General features: G+C 40.2%; 1 protein-coding gene across 1 annotated transcript in view; it reads right to left on the bottom strand.

The window, feature by feature from the left end:
• Nucleotides 1-8,858: 8,858 nt before the first annotated feature.
• LCOR (ligand dependent nuclear receptor corepressor) overlaps nucleotides 8,859-24,558 on the bottom strand; it is a 54,593-nt gene continuing 38,893 nt past the window's right edge. The window contains exons 6-7 of the mRNA XM_082224763.1: nucleotides 21,664-21,757; nucleotides 8,859-18,651 (exon numbers count right to left, since the gene is read on the bottom strand). Coding sequence (XP_082080889.1) covers nucleotides 17,682-18,651; nucleotides 21,664-21,757 — 1,064 coding nt within the window. The 3' untranslated portion in view covers nucleotides 8,859-17,681. The remainder of the gene's footprint in view (nucleotides 18,652-21,663; nucleotides 21,758-24,558) is intronic.

Genomic DNA, 24,558 nt, shown 5'->3' on the forward strand with positions numbered 1-24,558 from the left:
AAGTCCCTTGATTTTCTTTGTTTTTGATTATGTCTTTTGGATTAATATACTTTATATGGGAGAGCAAGGCAGAATTTTAGCCCTTCAGAGTATGGAATTTTGGAAGTACTATACATTTTTTAAAAGCAACCTTCTTCACTATCTGAATCCAATCAAGTTAGGTAAGGAAGCCTCTGCAACCTATATCAAGGGTACCTGATCTGTGCATTTTATTTCTTTCCAGAGTGTTCTGCTCTCCTTCCCACCCACCCACCCTCACCCACCCACTTTCCCCCATACAACATTTTAATCACCAGCTGTGACGCATCTAACAACCTTCTTGTGGCTAATTGAAAAACGTTATCATTCAGTCCATCCCTTTTAAACCAGGGGAGATTTATCATGCTGAAACATTAACCCACGTACTGCTTTCATTTCAAGGGCTTTTCACAATGGTCCTTGCTAATTTTTCTGATTATCAAGGACATTGGGGAGCTTTTCTTCCTCTCCCCCCCGCCACGGGTGAATGCATGGTGTTCCTGCCGCTGATAGTACAAACATCACTCACTCACTTAACAGCTGGGCGTCGTGGCAGCCACCACGGCCACCTTTATAAAATAAAAACACAAATAAAAGCGTACAAACTTATGAACTGATGAAAGGCTTTAAACATGAAACTCAAGCCCAGAACAAAAATCTTCTAATCTAACAATTCCAGGGCTTTGAGAATGATCTCCGTAGCTAGAAATAGAAGCCACAAGCTACAGAGGGCTAGCTGACCCAAGGCCACCTCTACTACATTAAAAGGTTAGTACTGTACAGGTTTATATAAGTCTCGATTTTACTACACTCTATGAACAGAAGATACCATTCATTCGCTTAGCACAAGTTCATACATCAAATCCACGAGTTATCTTAAAAACTTCAGGTGAGGATGTCAACCAATCATTAGAAAATGGATGAGCATCTTTAAAACATCACATGATGCCCGTATCCTGTGCAAACAGAAGTTTTTAAGAGAAGATAAATATATGGATAACAATTAATTGCTGTTATGTGAGTAAAGCATTTGTTATTTATATAGATTTATATGCTAGCCTCATATTACTTATTATAACCCAGCCTAGAACTATGGCAAACAAAGCGGATAAGAAATACAAATAAATAAAATTATACAGTAGCTAAGGGTATAATCTGGGGTCCTCAGTGCAAAATAATGGGCAATACAGCACTCTCAGGCACCTGACTTGGTGCCCCCCAATCCTCCTGCCCTCTTAATTTTTTTTTAATTTAGTTCTTTAGCTTCTTGGAGAATGTTGACTGTGTTTTTTCCTGTGTTTTATTTGCTTGGGGTGTACAGTGTTATGTCTGTGTTTTTGGGAGGGGGATTCACAGCATCTCCAGTTTTTTCTTGTGTGAAACTGGCACTTTATAGTGGCTACAACAGTTTATTCAATTTCCAAATGTGCCCTTTGACAAATAAAAGTTGAGGACTCCTACAAATGCCTTGAGTTATCTCTCATGATTAAGGCTACCCACGCTAGACAAAAGGCACCATCAGTGCAGTGGCACAGAAAGGGGGTGCAGTGGGTGTGGGCCGCCCTGAGTGTCATCACTGAGGGGGTGACAAAGTGGCAAAAATATGTGTTTCTGGGTCACTACTGGGTGTGCCGCAATGCTCAGTCATGCACATATTGAACGTGTGTAAATGGGGGCTGCCTGTACTGTACACACACAGCCACAGCCCCCCCCCCCCCAACACCAGTATCTACTTACTTCTGCATAGAATAGGATCTTAAGACCACTACCATGGTTGCCAGTTCATTTCTGGGCCCAATTCAATGTGTTCATGTTAGTGTTTAAAACTGTAAATGACACAGGCCCCAATTTTCTGAAAGACTGCCTCATTCCCTATAGACCAGGGGTCTGCAACCTTTAAGACAAAAAGAGCCACTTGGACCCGTTTCCGGAAAAAAAACAACAACTGGGAGCCGCAAAAACATTGCAACATTTAAAACAAATATAACACTGCATATATTGTTTCTGGCCTTAATGCTATATATACAGGATGGTGCAGTCAGCTGTCAATCTCAAGAAAAAAGGACAAATTAATAGCTAATTAAAATATTTAATTTACAACCAGGTAACCAGGTTAATGGGACTTTTGCTCCTGAACCTCAGTGCTCAGTGTCTGCACATCAGGGCTGTAAGACGTCACCTTCATTTTCACACAGGCTTGCAAGCTGTCATCTGTGAGGCGTGATCGGTGTTTGTTTTTAATATAGTTCATGTTGGAGAAGACCTGCTCACATACATATGTGGAAGAGACCACGAGGGCCATAGAGTCCAACCCCCTGCCAAGCAGGAAACACCATCAGAGCACTCTTGACATATGGTTGTCAAGCCTCTGCTTAAAGACCTCCAAAGAAGGAGACTCCACCACACTCCTTGGCAGCAATTCACCATACTTTCACCTGCTTAAGTTTAAGAAGGGGCTTCAGGCAACTAACTCCACGTGGAATTCCACGCGACCGCGACTGCATAATCAATGCCACAAAATGCCAAAGAAAATTAACCAGGGCCCCAGTGAACCATAAATCATAATCAGTGCCTGATGTAAATAATAATTAATAATGAGGGCCCAATGTCATCCTCGTCATTATAAAAATAATCCCTCTCTTCGTGCCGCCCAGCCTCCCAAGAAAAAAACCCCACTTCAAACGGTCACAAAGCACAAATTCCACGCGACCGCGACTTGCTATGCCCAATAATCAATGCCCCAAAATGCCATAGAAAATTAATCAGGGCCCCAGTGTACCATAAATCATAATCAGTGCCTGATGTAAATAATAATTAATAATGAGGCATTTGTCATTATAAAAATACCGTATTTTTCGCCCCATAGGAAGCTCCGTCCCATAGGACGCACCTAGTTTTTTTGGGGGGAAATAAAGGGGAAAAAATTTCCCTTTATTTCCCCCCAAAAAACAGGTCGGGGAAACCGAACCAGGTCGAGGAACAGCGGGATGGCGGCGCTGCGCCTCCCTGCTGTCCCCCGAGCTTGTGGGGCTGGCCGATGTCTGCCTGGCGAGGGGGGCGCTCTGCTTTAGGGCGCCCCGCCGGCCGGGCGGCAGGCTGCCATCCGCAGCGTGGGGAGCCTTGCCGGGAAGTCCGGCAAGGCTCCCCACGCTGCGGATGTCTGCCTGGCGAGGGGGGCGCTCTGCTTTAGCGTGCCCCGCCGGCCGGGCGGCAGGCTGCCATCCGCAGCGTGGGGAGCCTTGCCGGGAAGTCAGGCAAGGCTCCCCACGCTGCGGATGTCTGCCTGGCGAGGGGGGCGCTCTGCTTTAGGGCGCCCCACCGGCCGGGCGGCAGGCTGCCATCCGCAGCGTGGGGAGCCTTGCCGGGAAGTCAGGCAAGGCTCCCCACGCTGCGGATGTCTGCCTGGCGAGGGGAGGAGGCGAGGGGCGGAGGCGAGGGGAGGAGGCGAGGGGCGGAGGCGAGGGGCGGAGGTGAGCAGCCTGCCGCCCCTCGCCTCCTCCCCTCGCCTCCGCTCCTCGCCTCCTCCCCTCGCCACCGCCCCTCGCCTCCTCCCCTCGCCTCCGCTCCTCGCCTCCTCCCCTCGCCACCGCCCCGGAGCCGCAGCAAAGGCTTTAAAGAGCCGCATGCGGCTCCGGAGCCACAGGTTGCCGACCCCCGCTATAGACCATGGGTAGGCCAACTAAAGCCTGCGGGCCAGATCAGGCCCAACTGCCTTCTGGATCCGGCCCGCAGATGGTCTGGGAATCGCCGCGTGGATTGCCAGCACGTGCGTTCTTTCCCTCTCCCTCACAGGGCAGCGCCGGCAGCGCCTCCTCCCTCCCTCCTCCTGGCTTCTCCCCACCCTGCCTAGAGGAGAAAAGGGGTTGGGCTTTGTTGGTGCCAGCAGCAGCAGCGCTTGAGCGGCCGCCATTTTAAGCAGCCCCTCTCCGGAGCCCTTTGGCGCGCTGCTCATCGTATCCCCCCCATCGCTGCCAGCCTCTGCCGCTCACAAGACACAAGTAAGCAGCCACCGGGGCTCGTGGTGCTCTTGCATCATTCCCCCATCAAGTCTGAGGGACAGTGGACTGGCCCCCTGCTGAAAAAGTTTGCTGACCCCTGCTATAAACCATCTCAAGTGCAGCAACTTGTGGGCGGTGTAGCAGCCTCAGAGAGGACCTTCTCTGTGGTGGCCCCTAAGTACTTCTTCCCCACAGAGGTGTGTCTGGCACCTCTTTACCCTGACCTTTGACACTTGAGGTGTATATCTTAAGATGGGCCTTATTTTGCCATTTTAAGTTGTCTTAAACCGTTTTTAATAGGTTTTAAATGTTTTAACTCACCCTGGGACCTTAGATGAAGTGCAAGAACCCATCCATCCATCCATGAGTACCAGTAGACATGACTGCAGCAGAACCAAACAGGACAGAGTTCTGCTTTCTTTCACAAATTGAAACCAGTGCCAATAGGGGCTAATGGAATCCTTATTACTAGGACTATGCTAGAGTTGACTGGATTCTCTCAGAGAAAAATGCACTATTCAAATCTCAGCCTGGAAATTAGCACCGTTTTCAGTGTTGTGTTGCTGAGTAAATTTGATGTTAAAGTTTATTTACATGCCTGAAACCTCACAATGCTATTTCAAAAGGATTGTGTGTGTGTGCATGTGAGTAAAACTAAAGGATTAAGGACAAAGTTATAATAAAAGGGAAAAGTCACAGCAAGGTGCCTTAGCCAAAGCTAACAGCATGACATGGAAATCATGCAGAGCCCTCCCTCCTCAATTGACAGGGCAGTGAGGAAGGGAAATCCAGCCTTGACTTCCCACCTGTATTATGTTATGTTGAAAGAAGTATATAGAGTTTCTCTACTGCTGTGCGATGAACTGAATGCAAATTATGCTCCTTGCAGCAGATGGAAGGATTTTGCTACCTGAAATAACAGCCACCTGAATTTTCTACTGCCTGTATTACTCTTCCCCCTCTTCTCACCCACAGCACAGGAAGCTTTGCTAGTGAAATGAGCTGTTGTTGGGTCTTAAAATATTTCCAATTAGTTGAATCAAATATCTGGAGTCTACAGGCAAACACAGAGCTTAGCAATACAGTGAACAGAATGAAGTGCTGCCAGTTACTCTTGTTATGCAGAAATAAGTAGCATTTTTAACAAAATCACATTATTTGGGCTCGTATACAGGCATTTCAGGCATAGGTAGTACTAGGCCTGCTGTCAGGCTAGTTATTAATACTAACATCAAATCTTCAGCCTATGTGGCATATGAATCACTAAAGAAAATGGCTCCTTTGCTTGTTCTGCAGCCAGCAGCACCAACTGCTCCCACGCATGACTCACTAATAACAGCACACATATTGGGAAGTGAAACCCCACTAAACTCAGTCAGACTTCCTTCCCAGTAAAGGTGTTTAGATTCAGGCTGCTACCGTCAGCGCCTCCAGCTAAACCTATCGTGAGGGCTGCCACATTGAAAGGACTGGAAGGTTGTCATTCAAACAGAAATCCACTGGGCAAAGATTATTTTTTCCCCAAAATCCCATTTGATTTGCAAATAATAATTTAAAAAAATGAATAAATTGTTTGGTGATCCAAGGACGTTGGAGGATGTTTGTGCAGGCAAACATGTTTCTTGCTTATACTGACCAAAACAGAAAGGATGAATTGTACACCACATCTCTTGGTTCAGTCGCACTTCCTAACTGGGTTCACTGCCGATTCGATAAGCTTGAAAGAAAACAGCCTAATTAACACAGGGATGAATCCAGACTTCACTCCTGTTGACATGCACATCCTCTGAGCAGAGTCCCACATCAGAGAACACTTTCTCTAGCAGAGTAACTTCTGCAGATTCCCTCTCCCTCTGCAGCCCCCAGTGCCACTGCCTACACTCTGCCGGAGTATTGGTGGGTACTCCAGAACAACATGGGAAGTGGTACTGGGAGCTCCAGGTGATGGAGAAATCTGCAAAGTTGGTTCATCCCATCCACCAGCAAGATCCCTCTGCTGAATCAAAACCCTTCCATGGATTGAGTCAGTCTCTCTGTCAACAGAAGTTAAAGACAAATTTGCCTATTCCTAGTATGGATTACTTAGCTAAAATACAGTGTATAGATAATTAATTACACCTGGCCCACCAAGGCTTTAATTGTACTGTAGTAGCTTTTACCTATATGGATGCCCATATACATGGAAAGCCTGGCATTCCCCAGATGTGTATACAAAAGCACATACTGGCATATTTTTGTTTCCAAAATTCAGACTATTCCTGCAGTAAAGATGGGTAGAAGATCAGAATTTCATCCAGCAATTGAGAGCACAGATTGTTGCCAAAGTAGGTCAGTTTACTTGAACACTAATTGGTCAGAACTTCCCAGGAAGCAAGTGCACCCCATGTTATTTAGTTGAAAGGTAGAGCTGTTGCCAGTTTTTGTGCATTTGTTCTTGTGCATCTGGGAAACAACCTGCCCAGACAACCCTCCTGAAAAGAGTCTAAGGCTGTGGGAGAGGAATCAATAGGTTTCCAATCCCTCTCCTAAAACAAAGTTTGGGAAGGGAAGAAAAGAATACTATGCTTCAAGGTGTTAAGTGCAATGTTTAGGTAAAAGGAAGAATGTCCTTACTCCCCCACCCCAAAAAAATCATGGGGTGCCACCATGTTTAGTTAGGGCAATAGGGCAGACCGCACAATTTCAAAAGCAACTTACACCGCCACATTGGATCTGTGACGGACCGAAGGTTTGAGAGAGAGGTGAATTAGTAAAGGACTGTGTGTAGTAAATGCATATGGGGAATATATCGGCGAAAGAACTGTACTCCAACTTGACAGATCTTTAACACCTATATATAAACCACAATTCCCAAGATTCTGTGGCATTCTAATGTCACATTGAGAACAAAACTCTGGATGGGGACAGGCAAAGGGAAGGAGGGGTAGCTTTAGTTCTCAAAAGACTTTCATTGTATTTTGTGAGACAAACTAAATGGTCTACAGTCTGGAACACCATCAAGAATAGATAGGCAACAGCAGGCTTAGCTCTCATGCCACTATTGGGCCCCAAGTAGTTCCCTTTAATTTCTCCTATATAAGTAAATATTGGATGTTCATTGAGAAGGAGGGAAATAAAACATTAAGACTTCTAGCCAGCTTTGCAGTGCAGGCAAAACCTTTCACCCCTGACAATAATAACCTAGTGTCTACTGATAAAGAATTGTGGGTGACACTGGGTTGCAATATACAGCTGCTGCCTACGTACAAGAGAACACAGTATAATGATGAACATTCTGCAAGTAATTCATAATTTGCAAAGTGTCTATTAGGGACAGACAGAAGAAACTGTAGGAAGCTGGGATAAGTAATATTGTTATGCAGAAACATTATGCCTCTATGCAGCTACACTATGGAAAATGTGATACCCGGCAGAGGCAAGTCTTTTTGACCCTATAACGGTGTACAACTGACCATGTCTAATCAGGAGTAGGTCCTATTGAATTCAACAGGGCTGACTCTCAGGGAGTAATCTTAGGACTGCAGCCTTAGTTTCTCAGAGGAAGCAATTCCCCTCCTCTCACAATGGACTAGTCGATTAAAAGTCCACTTATGATGGCCCATAGAATTTAAAGAGAGTTGTTGAAAATGAAGCCTTTTTCTGTCCACATAGCCTTGCCCTTGGTTGTGTTTGTTGCTGATGGAAAGTGTGTGACAAAGGAGGATCCCAAAAACTTGCAAATATGTAATGACTTGAGAACTCAGCAAACACCACAGCTGAGGTAGTTAAGAGTGCATATTAATAGGAATATGAGATTAGAAGGAAAGTGCTGTAAATGAATCATTGTGAGTGAAATATAGGATGGTGGAAAGGTTGTTTATAAAAAGTACAGGCATCACTAATATGGCCTTCTAACCAGCAGCTGCCGAAAACCATAGATCTACTTCTTTGACTGACTTGGGGGAGACCAGACTATGTAGAAAGGCCCTATAACACTGATTTCAAATCAGTGCCTAGTGGCAGCATTGTGCTACACATAAGCCAAATGCAAAAGGGATTAACCTTTTATCCAGACATGTACTGTGTTGCTCAAGACTTTTGTCTTGCCCATATAAAGGCTCTTAGCAATTACAATTACAATATTTCACAGTGTCTGTGGTTAGATTCAGATATTCATTTTTGAAAGAATGTAGCAAACACAAGTTCACACATTATTTTCATATGGTGTTAATTTCTTCTGAACATGCTCCCATGTGGCAGGCCTGAGATTTAGCATACCTCGGATAAAATGAAAACATACTGTATCTAGTAATAATACCTCACTACACTGAAAAGAGCATTCGGAAGAACCACAAGGAAGTGAAAGGTAAAAGACACCTTGTGGTGACATTTCTCATTTGGTACAATTTATTTTTAAATCTTGCATCCCAGTTCTATATAGGAGCTTCAAAAGAGCTAAGAATAAAAAAGATAAAACAATTCAATTTAATCAATTTATGTAAAAAGTTAACTCAACTACTAAAACTGATACAATAACAGTTTAGATGAATCGAAACCATAATAGCGGAGTATGTCATTGGATAGTGCTATGTTGCTAGATAATAAACCTACACATCAGCTAATCATTAAAAGGTGGCCAAAGGAGGGAACTGAAAATGTGGCTGAGAGGTAGTTACTGCATGACAAGAGTACATTTTTACATTCATGAGCATCTGCTCTGCTACTCAAATACAAAACACAGCTTTATTTGTATATATAAACATATATCGACCCACCCTGGTACTCCACTGAAAGAAAGCAACACAAGGAAACAGAACCATAGATATTTTAAAAAGACACTTTAGAAACCAGCGCTTTGAACCATTCAAGTTTTCACAACAAAATTTATTAGAAGAATAGTGGTTCTGAAAAGTCTAGCATCCAGTGAAAACTACCATACACGTTACAGCTGGGAATGTGTTTTCAAAATGACATGGCCAAAGAATACAACAGGGCTGTTAAACCCTTACACATGCACAACGAGAGAATCAGCGCTTTTGACATACAATGCAAAAAAAAAGTGGACCACGTGAATTAAAAATTTATAAGTACTTATCACATACATTAAGACACAGCTTATTTAGTCCAGTCAAAAAATCAGAACTGCATTAAAAATTAAATGTAGTGCAATCAAACCAAAACCTTAATTTGTGATCATAAGTGCTCTACTACATAAAATGTTGATCATAGCAAGGAACAAAAAAGTTCAAATCACACAGTACAAAAAAAATCTGTAAATAAATACAAACTACAGTACAAGAGAAATATTAAATTATACAATTCCGTCAAACTGTAAACAGTATATTGAAATGAGGTCCATAGATTAAAAAGGGGGTTCCTGCTTTATTTTTCCATGACACTTGTACTTTTAGAGGTCTGTGAAAAATGCCATTTTTCCATACTCTACATAAATAGAACTTTCTAAGGTGTAAAGCATCAAATAATAAAGCAGAGGCATTGCTGACGCACAGTTACGGTGAAATTAATGCTGGTGCGAGCAGCAGGCTTTATTTTAATGTGTTACACACATGCTCAGCAAACAGACCCACCACTACAGGCGTGAAATGCCAACACACTCACAATTAGTGCGCGGCACAAGAGGTGGCACGCCCGACAAGGAGCATAAAGGTAGGCGCAATCATGTGCTCCCACAATCTATGTGCTGCTGCTGATTATTTGAAAGTTTTACACTCTTGCCATAAAACACCAACTTTGGCAGAAGGGTTACTAATAAACTCAAGCCCATCTAGCCCATTGGCTTCCATCACAGTGGCCAGTGCACAGAATTCCTAGAGACATTGCATAACTAGAATGTAGAGGTCAGACACCCAAGGGCCAGGGCTCAAGTTTAGAAGTACCTGGGATGAAGGAGAAACCACAGCCGTACTGAGAAGCTGCCCCTGTTCCATTTACAGGGACAGCCAGGAATGTATTTGACATTAGCTGTGCTGGCTTGGTAGTGGCATTTTTAAATATATACGTTTAAGATTACATATATAATATATATGTATATAACATAATACACATACTATATATAGAAATTTCTTACAATACATAATTATCAGGAACCCCCATGCGATCTTGCTCAGTAGTAATAACTGAATATACAGAATGCCACTACGTGTCTGAGGCACTGCGTGCTGGAGAGTAATATGCAGCTTTAAAATCCGTTTGGCTGAGTTATACCTGGATACCTGAACTGAGTTTAAGTTGACATTCATCAAGGATGTGCTATTAGCACATCAAAAGAAAAGCAAAAACAAAATACAAGTCACTGCTAGGTTTAAGAATAGTGTACAAGTACCTGAATTGAGTGAGGGTAGTGTGTAAACTGTCCCTGAGGGTTTTCAAACAGTGTGTGTACAAGCTGGAATCCTAAGCACGTTAGTTTATAACTTACACTGCGGACTGATAAAATACCAACATTTGACAATTTAACAAGTGGAGGTTAGAAAGAGTTATGAGCAAACACTCAAAACATATTTATACATGTTTAAGCAGCAGTAAGCTGCTGTAAGCAAAAATCCCATGGATATAACCACCCAATGGGACTCTGAGAGGCTGCAGTCTGTAATCTGTTTTTCTGATGCTAGGGCATATGACAGCCGCCATCTACCCTCTCTCAACAAGTAAAGAAGTTTCACCTGCTAATGTAGAATGCACCTAGTTACAGACTAGCAATTCAAGATTAGATTTTTAATCAAAGACTTTCCTATTACATACTAAAATCCCTTAAGATCACTAATGCTGGTATGCTAATCTAGTTAGTTTTTTTTTAATTTCCCCCTTCATTTAAGAAATATACCATTCGACAACTTAAACATTAAGATCCATTTTCAGTCCTCTGATGTAAAAAGCATGTCAGTGAATTTATATTAAAAATTTACATGGTAAAAAGGCTTGAATTTCAGCCAAAGATTCTAAATACTGCTCATTCCCTGAAGACAAAAGGGAGAGAGAATCCCTACCCATTTTCCTAGTGATATACTTTCAAACTGAGCACTACACAATGGTCTAAAACTATTCTTCATTTGGGAAACTTTACCTAGCCTCCCCCATTTAGATCCCAAACCTTAAAGCCCTGAAATGGTCTACTGAAATGTTTAATTAAAATATCATGCGAGTACACCCAGAAGCTGCCTGAACATTATAAAATTCCTGGACTGAAACTTTTACAGTACCTTAGACTCTGAAGACCAGATAAATTAAGACTCTAGTTGTAACAGTAAAAGTGCTGAAAGGTCCCTTTTCTGTCTTTTTTTTAAAAAAAACAACAACAGGTCAGACAAGTGCTTTAATGGTCTATCTATCTTTCTATCAAGTCTGTAAAGGTCTGATGAGTGTAGCACCAAATGTGAGGTACATTAGAGGCTGAAGTGGCATGTCCACAATTTTAGAGTGGGAGAGGAAATACGTAAGTCAGATTTTTATAAACTAGCGACCAAAGACGCAATGTATTTATTGTATAGAGAGATGGAACATCTAATCTTCTAAGGATCTTTTTTTAAAAAACCTTTGTATTAATAAAAACGGATTGTGCAATCAGGTTAATAATTTGAGAATTTTATAATGAATGTTTTCAGGCCATTACCTAATTGCAGGTAATTTTGCAGGCTTGAAAATATTACTGACTTATACAAACTGACTAAATCAAATCTAGATATCTGTCAGAAAGATGCTGCAGTGGCCAACAACTTGAGTTTTTATTTCTCTGGAATTTTGAGTGCATCTGTGGATTATTTTAGGTGCCTACATAGATTCATCCACAAATTTGCAAAAAGTAACATTACAATACTTGTTACATCCAAATAAACTGCATCTGCATAATTTTAGACTTCAACAAAAGCTTGCTCACTTGCAAAATTTCAGTTTATGACTAGATATTCTATGGTGTATTTCCAAGGAAGTTGCCAAGTTCTACATTTGAGAACTCCATAAGGCTAAAGAGCCAAAAGACGCACATCTCCAAATCCTTCCCTCTCTTCCAAGCCCTAGATCAGGCCCAGACCCTGGTCAGTCTGCAGCTCCTTCCTTCTGCCTATCAGCCCACGATGTCAGAGGCCCAAATATCTACAACTGCATTCTTCTCTTTGTCTCCTTTGAACCTAATGCGAAGCTGCAAGCTTTTGATGGAAGGAGTGAACAGAAAATCTCTATCTCTAGTACACCAAATTCTCCATCAGTGATTTTCTGTTCACAATCTTGAACTGCCCAGATTTGGCCAACCCTGGTATATATCACGACAATTTAATAAACTGTTCACTTATCAAAAAAACTTGGAAAGCACAGATATAATGACCACATTTGGGCATAATGTTAAACTATGGTTTAGTATTATGCGAATGAGCCTCACCTCCTGCCGGGCTCATGTATTTCCTCTCCTCATTCCTGCTGCACAGCAGGGAAGAATTTAAAAGCTTTGGTTTGCTTTTAGTTAAGTAGGGTGTGCTGCTTCATCCTAACTGGGGATTGTTGTCTAACACTAACTTTGGCTAACATCACGAAGCCAGGTACTTAACTCATGGTTTGAAAGTGGCTTATTTTTAAAATAACCAGTCTGTGTTGAACCACAAACCCTAGCTTGAATGAAACATACCACAGTTAACTAAAACCAAAAGCAAATGTTTCTGAGCTCCTTCTGTAGAAAGTGTGGAGAGAAGGAGAGAACATGCGAATTTAGAAGGAGACTAGACTTGTTAAAATGGTGCTAAATCACAGTGTTTTAAAATTCAACTATGAAAGCCATTAGACACCCATGTGTTATAAAAGCCAACTGCAAAATGTGTAATTTGCAGACAGCAGGGAAGTTGATTTTTTTAATTACATTTCTGAAACTGCAAGGGAGAAATGCAAAAGATGCCTGATCCACAAAGAATGGACACCCTATAACTTCCTAGAAGCACCTATTTTTTTGCCTGAAAACATATGGAAAAAATTATTTTTATGTCAAGTTTATCTTTTCAAGACTGCCCAAGTCCTTCAAGCAGCCTTGGCTAATATGTGAACCATCCCACTATGGGGCTGAAAGCTAGACTTTTAAAAGTTTCTGTTTTAGAGTTCTAGCAAAGTGCTTTTGGATAAGAAAGGGGGATGCTAGGAATGCTTCCCCAACCCACTCAGGTGCCATGCCTTTATCCTCTTTATCACCTCTGAGACACTCAGAGACTTTAGGAAGATTTCATCCTAAATTTATTATACATGGAGGGTGGAATCTGCTTTTCCCTGTCAACACCTCAATGAAATTTGACTCCCTTTCCATTTTTTTGGCTTGCTAAGGCGCTTACCATGAGACATCAATAGCATGATGTCAATGAGATCACAAATACAGCCAATGTGTGGAGGTTTTCATGGGAAAACATTTTTTTTAAAAAAAAAATGCATAAATAATTCCTGACAGTTTCTGAGCAATCATGGTGTCATCTGAGATCATAGTTCAAACTGCCTCATCATTTGTCAATATGCTTTGGGATAAGCCACAGGAAACAAAGCAGACCTGAACTACTACCATGTTTATAAGGTACATCTCATTCTTAAAGGATAATGAAAATTTATTCCAGATTTGCATTAGAAAATATTTAAGAAAACATTCAGACTAGGCCTTTCCTTTGGAGGCAGAGCAGCAGGCAGTATGGAGCAGTCCTAGGGCCATACAGAAGCAAGGGCATATTCTTGGGGCATTTGGCTAATGCAAGAAGAGGATCTTCGTGCCCCTGGAGGAGGTATCTTTCAATTCTTTTAATAAACTCAGGAGTTTGGAGATTATATATATATATATCTATATATATATATCTATATATAAAGTAAGGGCAACAGTCCAAACCCTACAACTTCCATTCTTTATAGCTGTAGTGAAAACAAAAAGGCCTGGGGCACAGAAAATGAGGTTCTAGAATGGCTGACAGAGGTAATAGTGTATCAGATCGCCAGGAAAGAGCTTTTATATTTTACAGATCCAAGTAAAAACTGATACATTTTCTACACACTGGGCTCGCTCCACAGAACTGCACAATAATTAACTCCACACTTGTACCCCTACAACACTAAGCCTTACTCATCTGTATAACCTGCTGTAGCAAAAGGTCACCAAGCAACATCTAAATTCCAGTACAATAGTGAACTTGATTTTAAACGTTACACAAACACACTCTAACATTAGTCTTCTAGGCTGGGAGTAGAGGGAGAACCTATCCTTCATGATACCTGGTCTGTATAAGCAGAGGCTGCCACAAATACTGTTCACAGTTTCATTCTGTCATTCAGGTGCACATGACACCATCAACAGATACACAATAATTCCACCAAATTTTGGTTCTGGATCTAACACACATGTGATCAAAATGTCCAGTTCTTCCTCCCAAAGACTTCACCATTTCTGGAGCATTGCACCTGGCTTGTCCCCTTAATATGCTCTCAAAAACGACAGGGAAAACAAGGCCTAAGCCCTATGTCTTGCGCAAGTTACATGAGCATCCATTTACTGGAAAACAGGAGAAAACAAGGCTTCTCTTACAAAGACAGCAGCGAACCACATCTTCCCACATCAAACTATGGTCAGTTGAGGATTTTGGCCATGCAAACTTCTGTTCAGCAGAAAATTAAGCATGCTAATGGATAAACACTGATTTCATTTTTTCCTAACAGCAAAGATGCTTCCAAATGCTACTCAAAGCTGCACCAAAGGCGTCTGTCAGAGCAGTCTTACTTCAGTGAATCACTTAGGATCTAGAGTGAGATACAGTCACAGGATGAGCCACCTGGGCAAAAACAGGTGAGATGAAGTCTTAAACAAAAGTTAAACATTAAAAAGGTGCACCTGAATATTACAGACTAAGTTTACAAAACCTACAATAAGGTAAAATATAGATATATTTATATCTTTTGAATATTCAGCAGCTTTTTGTTTATTTTTGAGAGGCTTCTGAAATTTTAGAAAGGGACAACTAACTAATTTCAACCATGCTTCACAAAACAATAATGGCTATTTTATATTGCAATTACGAAAGTAATGCAATTAGTGCTTTAAAAATAACCTACTTTTTCCTTTTCTTTTTTTAAGCAGAGACCTTTTGAGGAAATATGGTTGTTCCAAAGCTTCTGGGATTTTTTTTTTACCTGAATAGGAAGTGATCACAGATATTAAGTGTTATATTTCAAAGCTTTGCAGATAGGAATCTTACAATCGTCAGGTCCCAGGACTTTTATCTGAGAAAATTAAGTGTTTGGTTGTTTAATTCATTTTCTAACCAAAGCAATAAGAATACGCAACTATCACTATCTATTTACAGTTCTCAACCTATGGTCTGAAATGACGTACAAGTAGTTCTCTTTCTAAACTGCAGCATTAAAGGGTAGGCACACCATTTTTCTGCTGCACGATTGTCATCCACTTAATGATACACATAGAAAATATTTAGGTAAGTAAAATGAGCACTCCACATACACTATGACAAGGTTTTACGGAACTCAACTCATACATCACTTAAATAAAAACAGCCACAAAAGGTTAAACCTCTGACAGTAAAACTCTATGCAAGTGTTACACTTCTAGCTTGCAGCAAATCTTCTCCCACACTTTCAATAGCAGATGAAACCACAAATTTAAAACAGTGCATTTTTATTGCAATTTCCAGAAAAACTGGAGTATATTGCAGAGTTTCTACACCACTATGGAGCTTCAAACAGGTTTCTGTACTGAGATGACACCTAGATAGCTAAAGGAACTCTGCTTTTGAGTATGGAAACACATTAAGCTACCAAAACAAAAAGAAAAGTCTAAGAACAGTAGTACAAAGCATATCTGGGCCAAAAGCCCAGTCTCTCTCAAGAATGAGAAGTGCATATTTAACACGACAGCAATGGTGTGCCTAACCTTTGAATACAGTGGGTTACTGGGAAGCAATCAACCAATCAAGAAGGCCAACTCAATTAATTGCCCCCAAATTCAAGCAGCAGCCCTGGGGCTATCTAGGCCTTCTTCCTATGAATCTTAGCATCCACTTTCAGTCATTAACACAGGATAACTAATTAAGAACAGTGCTCAAATGATGTCTCACATACAAATTCCATTGCCTCTTTTGGTTGTGCAAAGCAGTAGAGTGGAGTCTTACCAATCTTTTGCACAGCTAAGATTAAATTGTTTCTCTACCCAAAGAACCATTAAGTCTGATTCAGTGAAGCTGCAAGTCCAGAAAGCTTTATTTAAAGCTTAACATGTAAGAATGTTCAGATGCCTCTGCAACTAACAAGACTGAACTGTGGATTTAGGAGTGCTAGTGGTGATCTGCCTATGCGAGTGTGTGCTAGTCCCCTATTAAAATCAATAGTGGATGAAATAAAAACAGAAATTCAGGATATGCAAGCACATTTCCTGCTACTGGCAACTGTAGTATTTAAAAAGGAAACACCCATTGGGTGTTCAACCCTGACAGTGTTACAACTAGATAAGATGCTCAGCCTAAGTCAGACCAGAGTGATCTGATAATGGGTTTTATTAAAATTTGTAAAAATTTCTTCCCTGAACATTAACATAGATCCTTCATTTACATGACTATTTAGGCAGACTATTGAGGTTGTATGTTTAGAGATCAGTTGGTTTGATGAGGATTTTTGTTTGTTTTTTGCCCAAGATTACAGTAAGCTGTTATATGTATTCCTGACTCCCAGAAGAGAGTTCTTTAAACGAGATGTTGGAAACGCACAGTTTAGCAAACTCAGAATCCAGTCTGTTAAAAAGCACGTAGGTCACAAAAAAGCCATTATTTTGTTAAAGTGAGGAATACCCTAGTATATCATTCAATGTACCCTGATGCTCCTGAATGGAGTGTTGAGATAAGGCTACATCCTCAAGCAGGCAAGCTGAACTCTCTCGCCTTTGCAAAAGAGCAAACACAATTACAGTGAAGGTAGTGTTCCAAAGGAATGAACCAAAGCATTCTGAAGGTAGTGTATGTAAAGTTCCCCCATCCCACTCCCACCCGCCCCGCCGGGTGAGCACTAAGCAGATTGCAAATAGTAAAGGAGGAGTTGAATTTAAAACAAAATGGCTCCGATTAGACCCAATTGACTAGGAATCCAATCACTAATCACTGAATTCAAAATGACTAGCCATACTTAAAAAGGTTAAAACTCTCTTTCAAGCCAACTGGATCGAAGAAGAAAAAAACTGTGAAAGCCTAATTATAAGCAATTATCCAGTTTTTGTTTCACAAGTCTGGTACTAGAGCTCAAGAAAGTGATTTTTTTAAAAAGGCCATATGAAGAAAGCAAACCCAATAAAATAACTGAAAGTCCATGCAGGCTCAAGAGGCAAACAGTCCACTTCCATGTCTGCATTCTTTGTGAGGTAACTCAATTCTCTATAGAATATTAGAGAAACATGCAAAAGGCCAAAAAAAAAAAATATCCCCCAACAACAAAACAAAACAAAAACACAAAAGAGGGCTCTAAGCCATTCCGGGCCAGAAAATTTACAAATATGCAACATTCAGAGCACCCTTTTCCCCCTGTGTCCACACAAGTCTTTGCTGAACTGCAAAGGAGCATGTCCTGCACCCAGTGACTGAAGAGGAGTTGGGTACATACAGCAGGAGTTGAACAATGCCATAGTGCTCACCCAGTTTATAATGTAATTGGCACTCTACAACATCCCTAATCATCCTTTGACTCATTCGCACTCTGTGCTGCCTCTCCCTGGGGATCTATCTCAAGCTTTACAGAGACATCCTGTCCCTCCGGCCGCATTAATTTCATTTTTTTCTTTGGAGGGTTTTTCAAAGTGCCCAGCCTCTCTTTCACTTTATATTCCAGGGTGCTATGGGGAATCCCATAAATACTCTGAGCTTTGGAGACGCTCATTTTCCCACTCATCACCACAGAGATCGCTTCTTCCAATATCTCACTGTTGTACTGTCTGTATCTGCCTCTTTTCTTCCGAGGTTGCTTAGAGCCAGGATCTCCCTCTTGATCAGAGGTGGGATATGGCTGTCCAGAGGTAGATTGCTCAGCATCTGAGCCCCAGGAGTCTGGTCCAGGATCCAGCAAGCTCCTTCTGTTTTGTTTCGGAAGGATAGCCCTTAACTTTTTACTAAGCGCGCTCTCCGTTTGTGAACCCATCACCAAAGAGCTATAGCTATACTGGTCGCCAGAACGTGACTCCCATGAAAGGTCCATGCCTCGAACTTGTGGTATCTTTAAATCCACAGGAGTTGAATGGCTCATGTCCTTTTTCCCATCCTGTTTAGTTTGAAGTGCCATTTTTTGAAAGGCTGAATTTTCTGTAAGAAAAGGAAGGTCACTGATGTTGCTGAGTGCACCGTTTCCCCTGAATTTCATTCGGGTGAAGTTGAATTCGTAGTGTGGTTTTGCCCAAGAAGCCTCCCTGGATAGTATCATGTGCTGTCCATGATTCTGCAGCCCAGACGGCCCATGGCTGGCAGCTGTAGCATGCTGGTTTCTGCTCAGCAGTTCTTCGCTTATCTGCAGTGATCGAGCCAATGGAACTTTGAGAGATGTGGAGTGGCCAGACCCTTCCCTCGTTCCATCCTGCCAACTTCTCGGGGGCACCCCATCACCACTCCGAAGTCCCTCTGCATGGTGCTGGCTGGGTCTCCCAGGTCGCCTAATTGGATGGAAGGAAACTGATGTGAGCAGGACTTGCACAGGTAGGGAGGAATGGGTGAGGGGGCCACTCCTTTATTAGAAGACCTTGCTTGGGTAACATCACTTTTGTGGGTTTTTATTTTTATTTTTTTAAGTCTCAGCAGTCAGTTTTTTAAAAAATTGTTCAAAAATAAAGAGAAGCTTTTTGGGCAAAGAAAAACGAAACCTGTCAGCTGGTCTTTGGTTGGGTTCACAAAATCTTGGAGCAGAAAAGGCTTCGCGCAAGTGTCTGAAAATAGCATCTTAATTATAGATTAGAAAGGAATAATCATTTGCTAGAGTCTATTCACGACTGTATTACTAGTGTGACGTTACCACTAAACAAGTACAGTAATAAAAGAGTAAGCCAAGTGACAAAATGCAGCAAATTCAACACGCATACTCTCACACACCAGCCACCTGCACTTTTTATAAAATGCTGAAAGCTCTGGAGGGCATGGATTAACACTATATATGCTAAAGTTGCTGCTCAGCATCAAGAGCGCTCAGCAGAACTCAAAGGTGTTTGCTTATTTTGCATTAAACATTAGAACAGAAAAACGGAATGGTTCTCAAATAAAAATGTTGCACAAATTCAGACTCCATTTCCTTTTAAAATTAATCATAAGTCACATAAATATCAATTTGATTCTGTTTTTCACATGCCTAGGTAAAGAAGCAGGATATTTTCTTGCCACATATGTATTATTTATTACGCTCTTTCCAACTTTACTGATTAAACAGATCCAGGTTAAATCTATTTTTTAAAAAGAGTATGATATACAGTCTAATCAGACTATCAATCTTGTTTTATGCACACAATTATTTCAATTCCTGTAAATAATATGAACAAAAAGTATGCAATGCATTCTTGGTACTTTGCTCATTAAGATGATTACTGTGTATATCCTATCTAGCAAACAGCCTTTATATATTCACAGACCCCTTTAACCTAGCCATCTGAGATATGTATTTTAGGACCCACCTTACTCTCTTTACTGTAATTTGTATTTCAATATTGTATTTTTACATTTTTGTAACCTGCCCTAGGACCTCATGATGAAGGGCAGGTAAGAAATCTAATCAACAACAACAATAACAACGACGACAACAACAACAACGTACAGAAGATTTGGATGCATAGCAAGGCAGAAGGAAGAACTTACATTCAAGTTTGGACTTCCTAATTCTTTAGCCTATTAAACATTGCTCAGAATTTGAAGATTCTTAATTTGGTAACGAACAGTCCACATGAATTCTGAACAAGAACCACCCCAGTGTCAAGGGAAATAATAAATTTCTACCAGAACTTTAAACATGCATTGAATATTTCAGCTAGTTCTAAAACAGTGAAGCACTGTCCAGATATAAAGATTAACTAGCGCAGGCTTCTTCAAACTCGGCCCTCCAGATGTTTTGAGACTACAATTCCCATCATCCCTGAACACTGGTCCTGCTAGCCAGGGATCATGGGAGTTGTAGGCCAAAAACATCTGGAGGACAGAGTTTGAGGAAGCCTGAACTAGCACTTTGAGAGACAAAGGGCAATAGTTAACTGGCATTTAACTTAACAGTACAAAGCAGAAACACATGCTGATCTCTTGAAGATGCTTTCAGTCAGCCATGTAGGAACACTTTTTTGTTTTAAATGCACAGAACCTGTTAGAATATTCAGAAAGGGAACAGAAATTGATAATTCTCCTTCACAAGACAGTATTTAGAGTTCTGACATACAGGGTTAAGTAATATATCCATGTTGTGAGGAATTTAAATGTCTCTTTTGCAGTTATAAGTCAGTGACTGTCAACAATGGTTATTTTTATATCACTAGAAGTCCAGCAACTTGAAGATTATGTAATTCCACATCTATATTCAGCCGCTTAATATTCTAAAGGCTGATTAGCTTTAAAAATATACAAAAAAATGTATTCTATCGCAGCATTTTAAAGTATCACCCCAAATTTCTTTATTCTCATGTATCTTCTCCCTATCAGCACATGCAACAAAAAATACAAAGTTGATGGGATTGTATAACCTTCACCAAAAAAAATTTGCACCCAGAAACTGTCTACTAGTCTAATAATAGTATAGTATTTGGAATGTTTGAATTATTGAGTATTCATCTTGGAAACAGCTCCAAGGTAAGTAACTACAAATCCGTCATATATCTAATGAGCCATTAGAAAACAAATGGAATTATAGCACTGTACTATAATAGTAGGTTATACAAAAAAAAATCCTAACAAATATTTTACAATTCTTGCTCAACCACTATCTTTACTTTAGTGGCCTTGCCTAGACATTATGACTACTAAAGGAAACACTGTTTGGTTTGCTGATCTATTCAAACTAGGCAGCCATCATCCCATCCTATCAAAGGCTGAGATCGGGTTCAGATACTTATCAAGCCTCATGTGATCACCTGTGGGATGTGCATGGAACTACCAATGGTTCACAACCCAACAAAGATCATGTGCAGCCACTGGTTGTATGACCTGATACCCCCATACATGAAGCCACTGAAACTGCATTGTGATAAAACTTTCTGACTCGCTACAATCATGAAAACTGCAGTAGTCATTTGTATAAGCTTCAAGGGGAAATGGTTGTTCATACAACTGGCACCCAACATAACCCCTGCCAAGTTGTTAGCCCCCTCATAGGCCCAATGCTCCCATAGTCAAATGCACAGGTGTGGCTGAGCATGTGAACAAAGTCAAAATAGTCAACTTTTTAAAAGGTTGAAAGATCATAGCTCTACATTTCACATATCAGGTACAAAACCAAAGTATTCCTGAAATGGAATTAATTTTTCAGTTGACTTCATATTTAAGGATTGGAAGAAGGTGTTTTAACAAGATGTAATTATACTCTGAAGGGTTAAATCAACCCTGTCTGTGGAAGCAATAAGGAAGAATTTGACCCTCAGTTTGTTGTTATGCAAATAACTTGAGGGGGGTTTTAGCTTAAAAATACTAATAATTTCCCTTACCCATTCCCAGGAGTAGCGGAGCAGCCAGGTGAATGGCTCAAGGAGGCGCTGCCTGCACATGGACTTTTCTTAGTGGACAGATCAAGTACTCCGTCTGCAGAGACATGAGAATTACTTGAGAATAGGAAGAAATTAATAAAACTAAACACACACAAACATACAACTTGGTAAGTTTTTATGGCTGAAACGCTGTCTCAGTTAATCTTGGGTTGCTTTGGAACTTCCTACTGAACCTCAACCAAAGTCTCTTGACACATCAGCCATTATTTTATTTTCTTTATTTTGTTTTGTTAAGGACATATTGATATTATGACTTTCATTCAATAAAATATTAATGGTAGATTAAACAGTATGAACACATTATATCTGAGAGCATAGAATGCAAGTTAATTTCAAAACATAGTTCTCTGCATATACTTCATAATGTCTGAAAAGTGGATCAAGTTACTTCTTTTTGAGCATGTATACTTCTTGTTATCCACCATACATTCATTAAGATGTAGTCAATGTACTGATAGTTTCAAGTAAGACACAAAGGAGAACAGGAAAGAAAAAAACATCTTAACAAGCAGAACCGAAGTTCATGTACCCATAAAAGAAAACTCAACAAGTGTTTAATTCAGGTACTACAAATAGGAGCAAGAGTGGAGAATTTATTGCCTTACAATTATTACTGCAAACAAACTGCAGCTTTCATATTAAGTATTTTCTTGGTACACTTCATTTTATTTAATATATTTATATTCCATCTTTAAATTTAGCAAAAACAATACAATTTAATGGGATAGCTTACAGGGCACTCTCCAGATGCTATAGACTACAACTTCTATTATCCCTGACCACTGGCCATGTTGGCTGGGGTAATGAAAGTTGTACCCCACAATATCTGGAGTGCACCACTTTGGCTACCACTAATCTTGCTTTTTAAAAAGTGCTGCAGTCCAGATATTCAGTCCATGAGCTATTCAGTTAGAACAGAGATAACTAGTTCAGCAATGCTAGCCTTGCATGTTCCAAGGCAGTAAAGAAGATGCTAGAAAGTCATGTGACTGGATTTTTAAAAAGTCATGTAATAATATATTTTGCATTTATAAGATAATTGTTAGCCATTAGTGGAAGACTAACTAGTAAGCTTGATGAAACCATTTTTTCTACACAAAGACTACTTACTGCCTATCTCCCATGAAGCTTAAGTATAAACATTCTTAAAAGCTGCACAATTCTGGAAGGTAACAAGCTACTTGTTATTACTAACAACTTTTAAGAGGTAGTCAGTGGGAAAGAGGAAGGGTAAGTGGTGGCAAGTGTAGTTACCAGACAATTTGCCAACGTGTACATTTACAGATGCCCGCATCCTACAAGCAGGATAGATTCTCTCTTCTTTTTCTTAATAAGCTGGGTAGATTCTCAATGAATTATTGCTGTGTTTCATATAACACCTAAACTCTCAAGGGATCCAACTCCATTCCCAGCATATGGAGTATACAGCAACTTCTAATGCACACAGGAACTCACTTTTTAGCAACTGCAGCTCAGTGAAACAGTGTCTCCTTTTCTAGCAAAAAAGTAACAAGCTATGGTTGTACAGACCACCTTTAAGACTCTTATCCAGAACTTTATTATGAATCTAAATCTTTCTGTTCTCTCCTCCATCAAAACAGTTTTGGAACTGTTTCAAGTCTGTTTGTAACTACATTATTAGTACAGTTAAGGAGGTTTGTTAATATTTGCTGTCCATGCATTTATATGGTAAAATGTACTATTTGGCTCACAGAAATGGAAAAGTTCATAATTATTCAAAGCGATGTTATTTAAAGCAAACCTAAATTTCAAGATCATCTATACTGTTTAACAATAAAGAATATTTAGTTTTTCAACATGTATTTTTGCAATTTAAGGGGCCAGAGTAAGGTCTGAAAAAGGTCTACTTATTATTAGAGAGATGGGGCAGTACTTCGTTACACCTTGTCCAATTAAATACTTATTTGGTTCTGCGAGAAAACCAACTAGAAGACCCATGTTATACTTCCAAGGTAGAGATTCACAATCCTTTTCACTATCACTTTTCATCTGTGTCTGGTGTAGGTGAAGTTTTACACATATGAAATAACATGCAGAAGTGGAGAATAGCCAGCTATGCATGCTTACAAGGATTTGAGGCTTACAGTAGCTAACGAAATTACGTGTGACTCAACAACATCAACCTGTGACAAAGATTAATTCTAATTTGCATTACATTAAGACTTAAGTAATAACAGTATTTGTCGGTTAGACATTCTTTCTAGTGGGTCAAGTTTTTGGTTCAATATCTTAAGAAAGTGTTTAAAAGCTAGTGGATTCTGTATATATGTGGAACTCTCTCTGGTAAATTATATGAGGAAATGCTACAGGAATAGGTATATGTAGCCTTGAGACCAGAAAGGCAAGTGGGCAAACAAATTATGTTTTCAAGAAATACCAGAATGGAAAGAATGAATGGTTTTTTCAGCTTTCTATGAAAACAAAGCAGTTACAGGTTTAAAGTGGGAATTTGATGCACACTCCCTTAGGAGAAAGCACAATTGAACACAGTGGGATTTTATTTAGTAAACATGTATCAGATTGCACTGTAGATTACCTAACTGTAATGATTTAGAAAATGGACAAGTTGCTTAAGCTGTATGTGAAAATTTCTTAAAGTCTTTAAGAAAGCTAAAAAGAAAATGCTAGACAATAATATTTTAAAGTGCTTTATTTTCTAACACATATGTATTGACTTTTCAGCAAAGTCCAAGTGGCATACAAAATAATCCAACTTTAGGGCAGACAACTGCTTTCAATAGCTTATGGATTTCTCTTGTCTCTAGAATGCATTAAAATAAACATACATTATAATGTAAGATGAAGGGCAAAATT

The sequence above is a fragment of the Podarcis vaucheri genome, assembly GCF_965113315.1.
Source record: "Podarcis vaucheri genome assembly, chromosome: 5".
NCBI classification, from domain to species: domain Eukaryota; kingdom Metazoa; phylum Chordata; class Lepidosauria; order Squamata; family Lacertidae; genus Podarcis; species Podarcis vaucheri.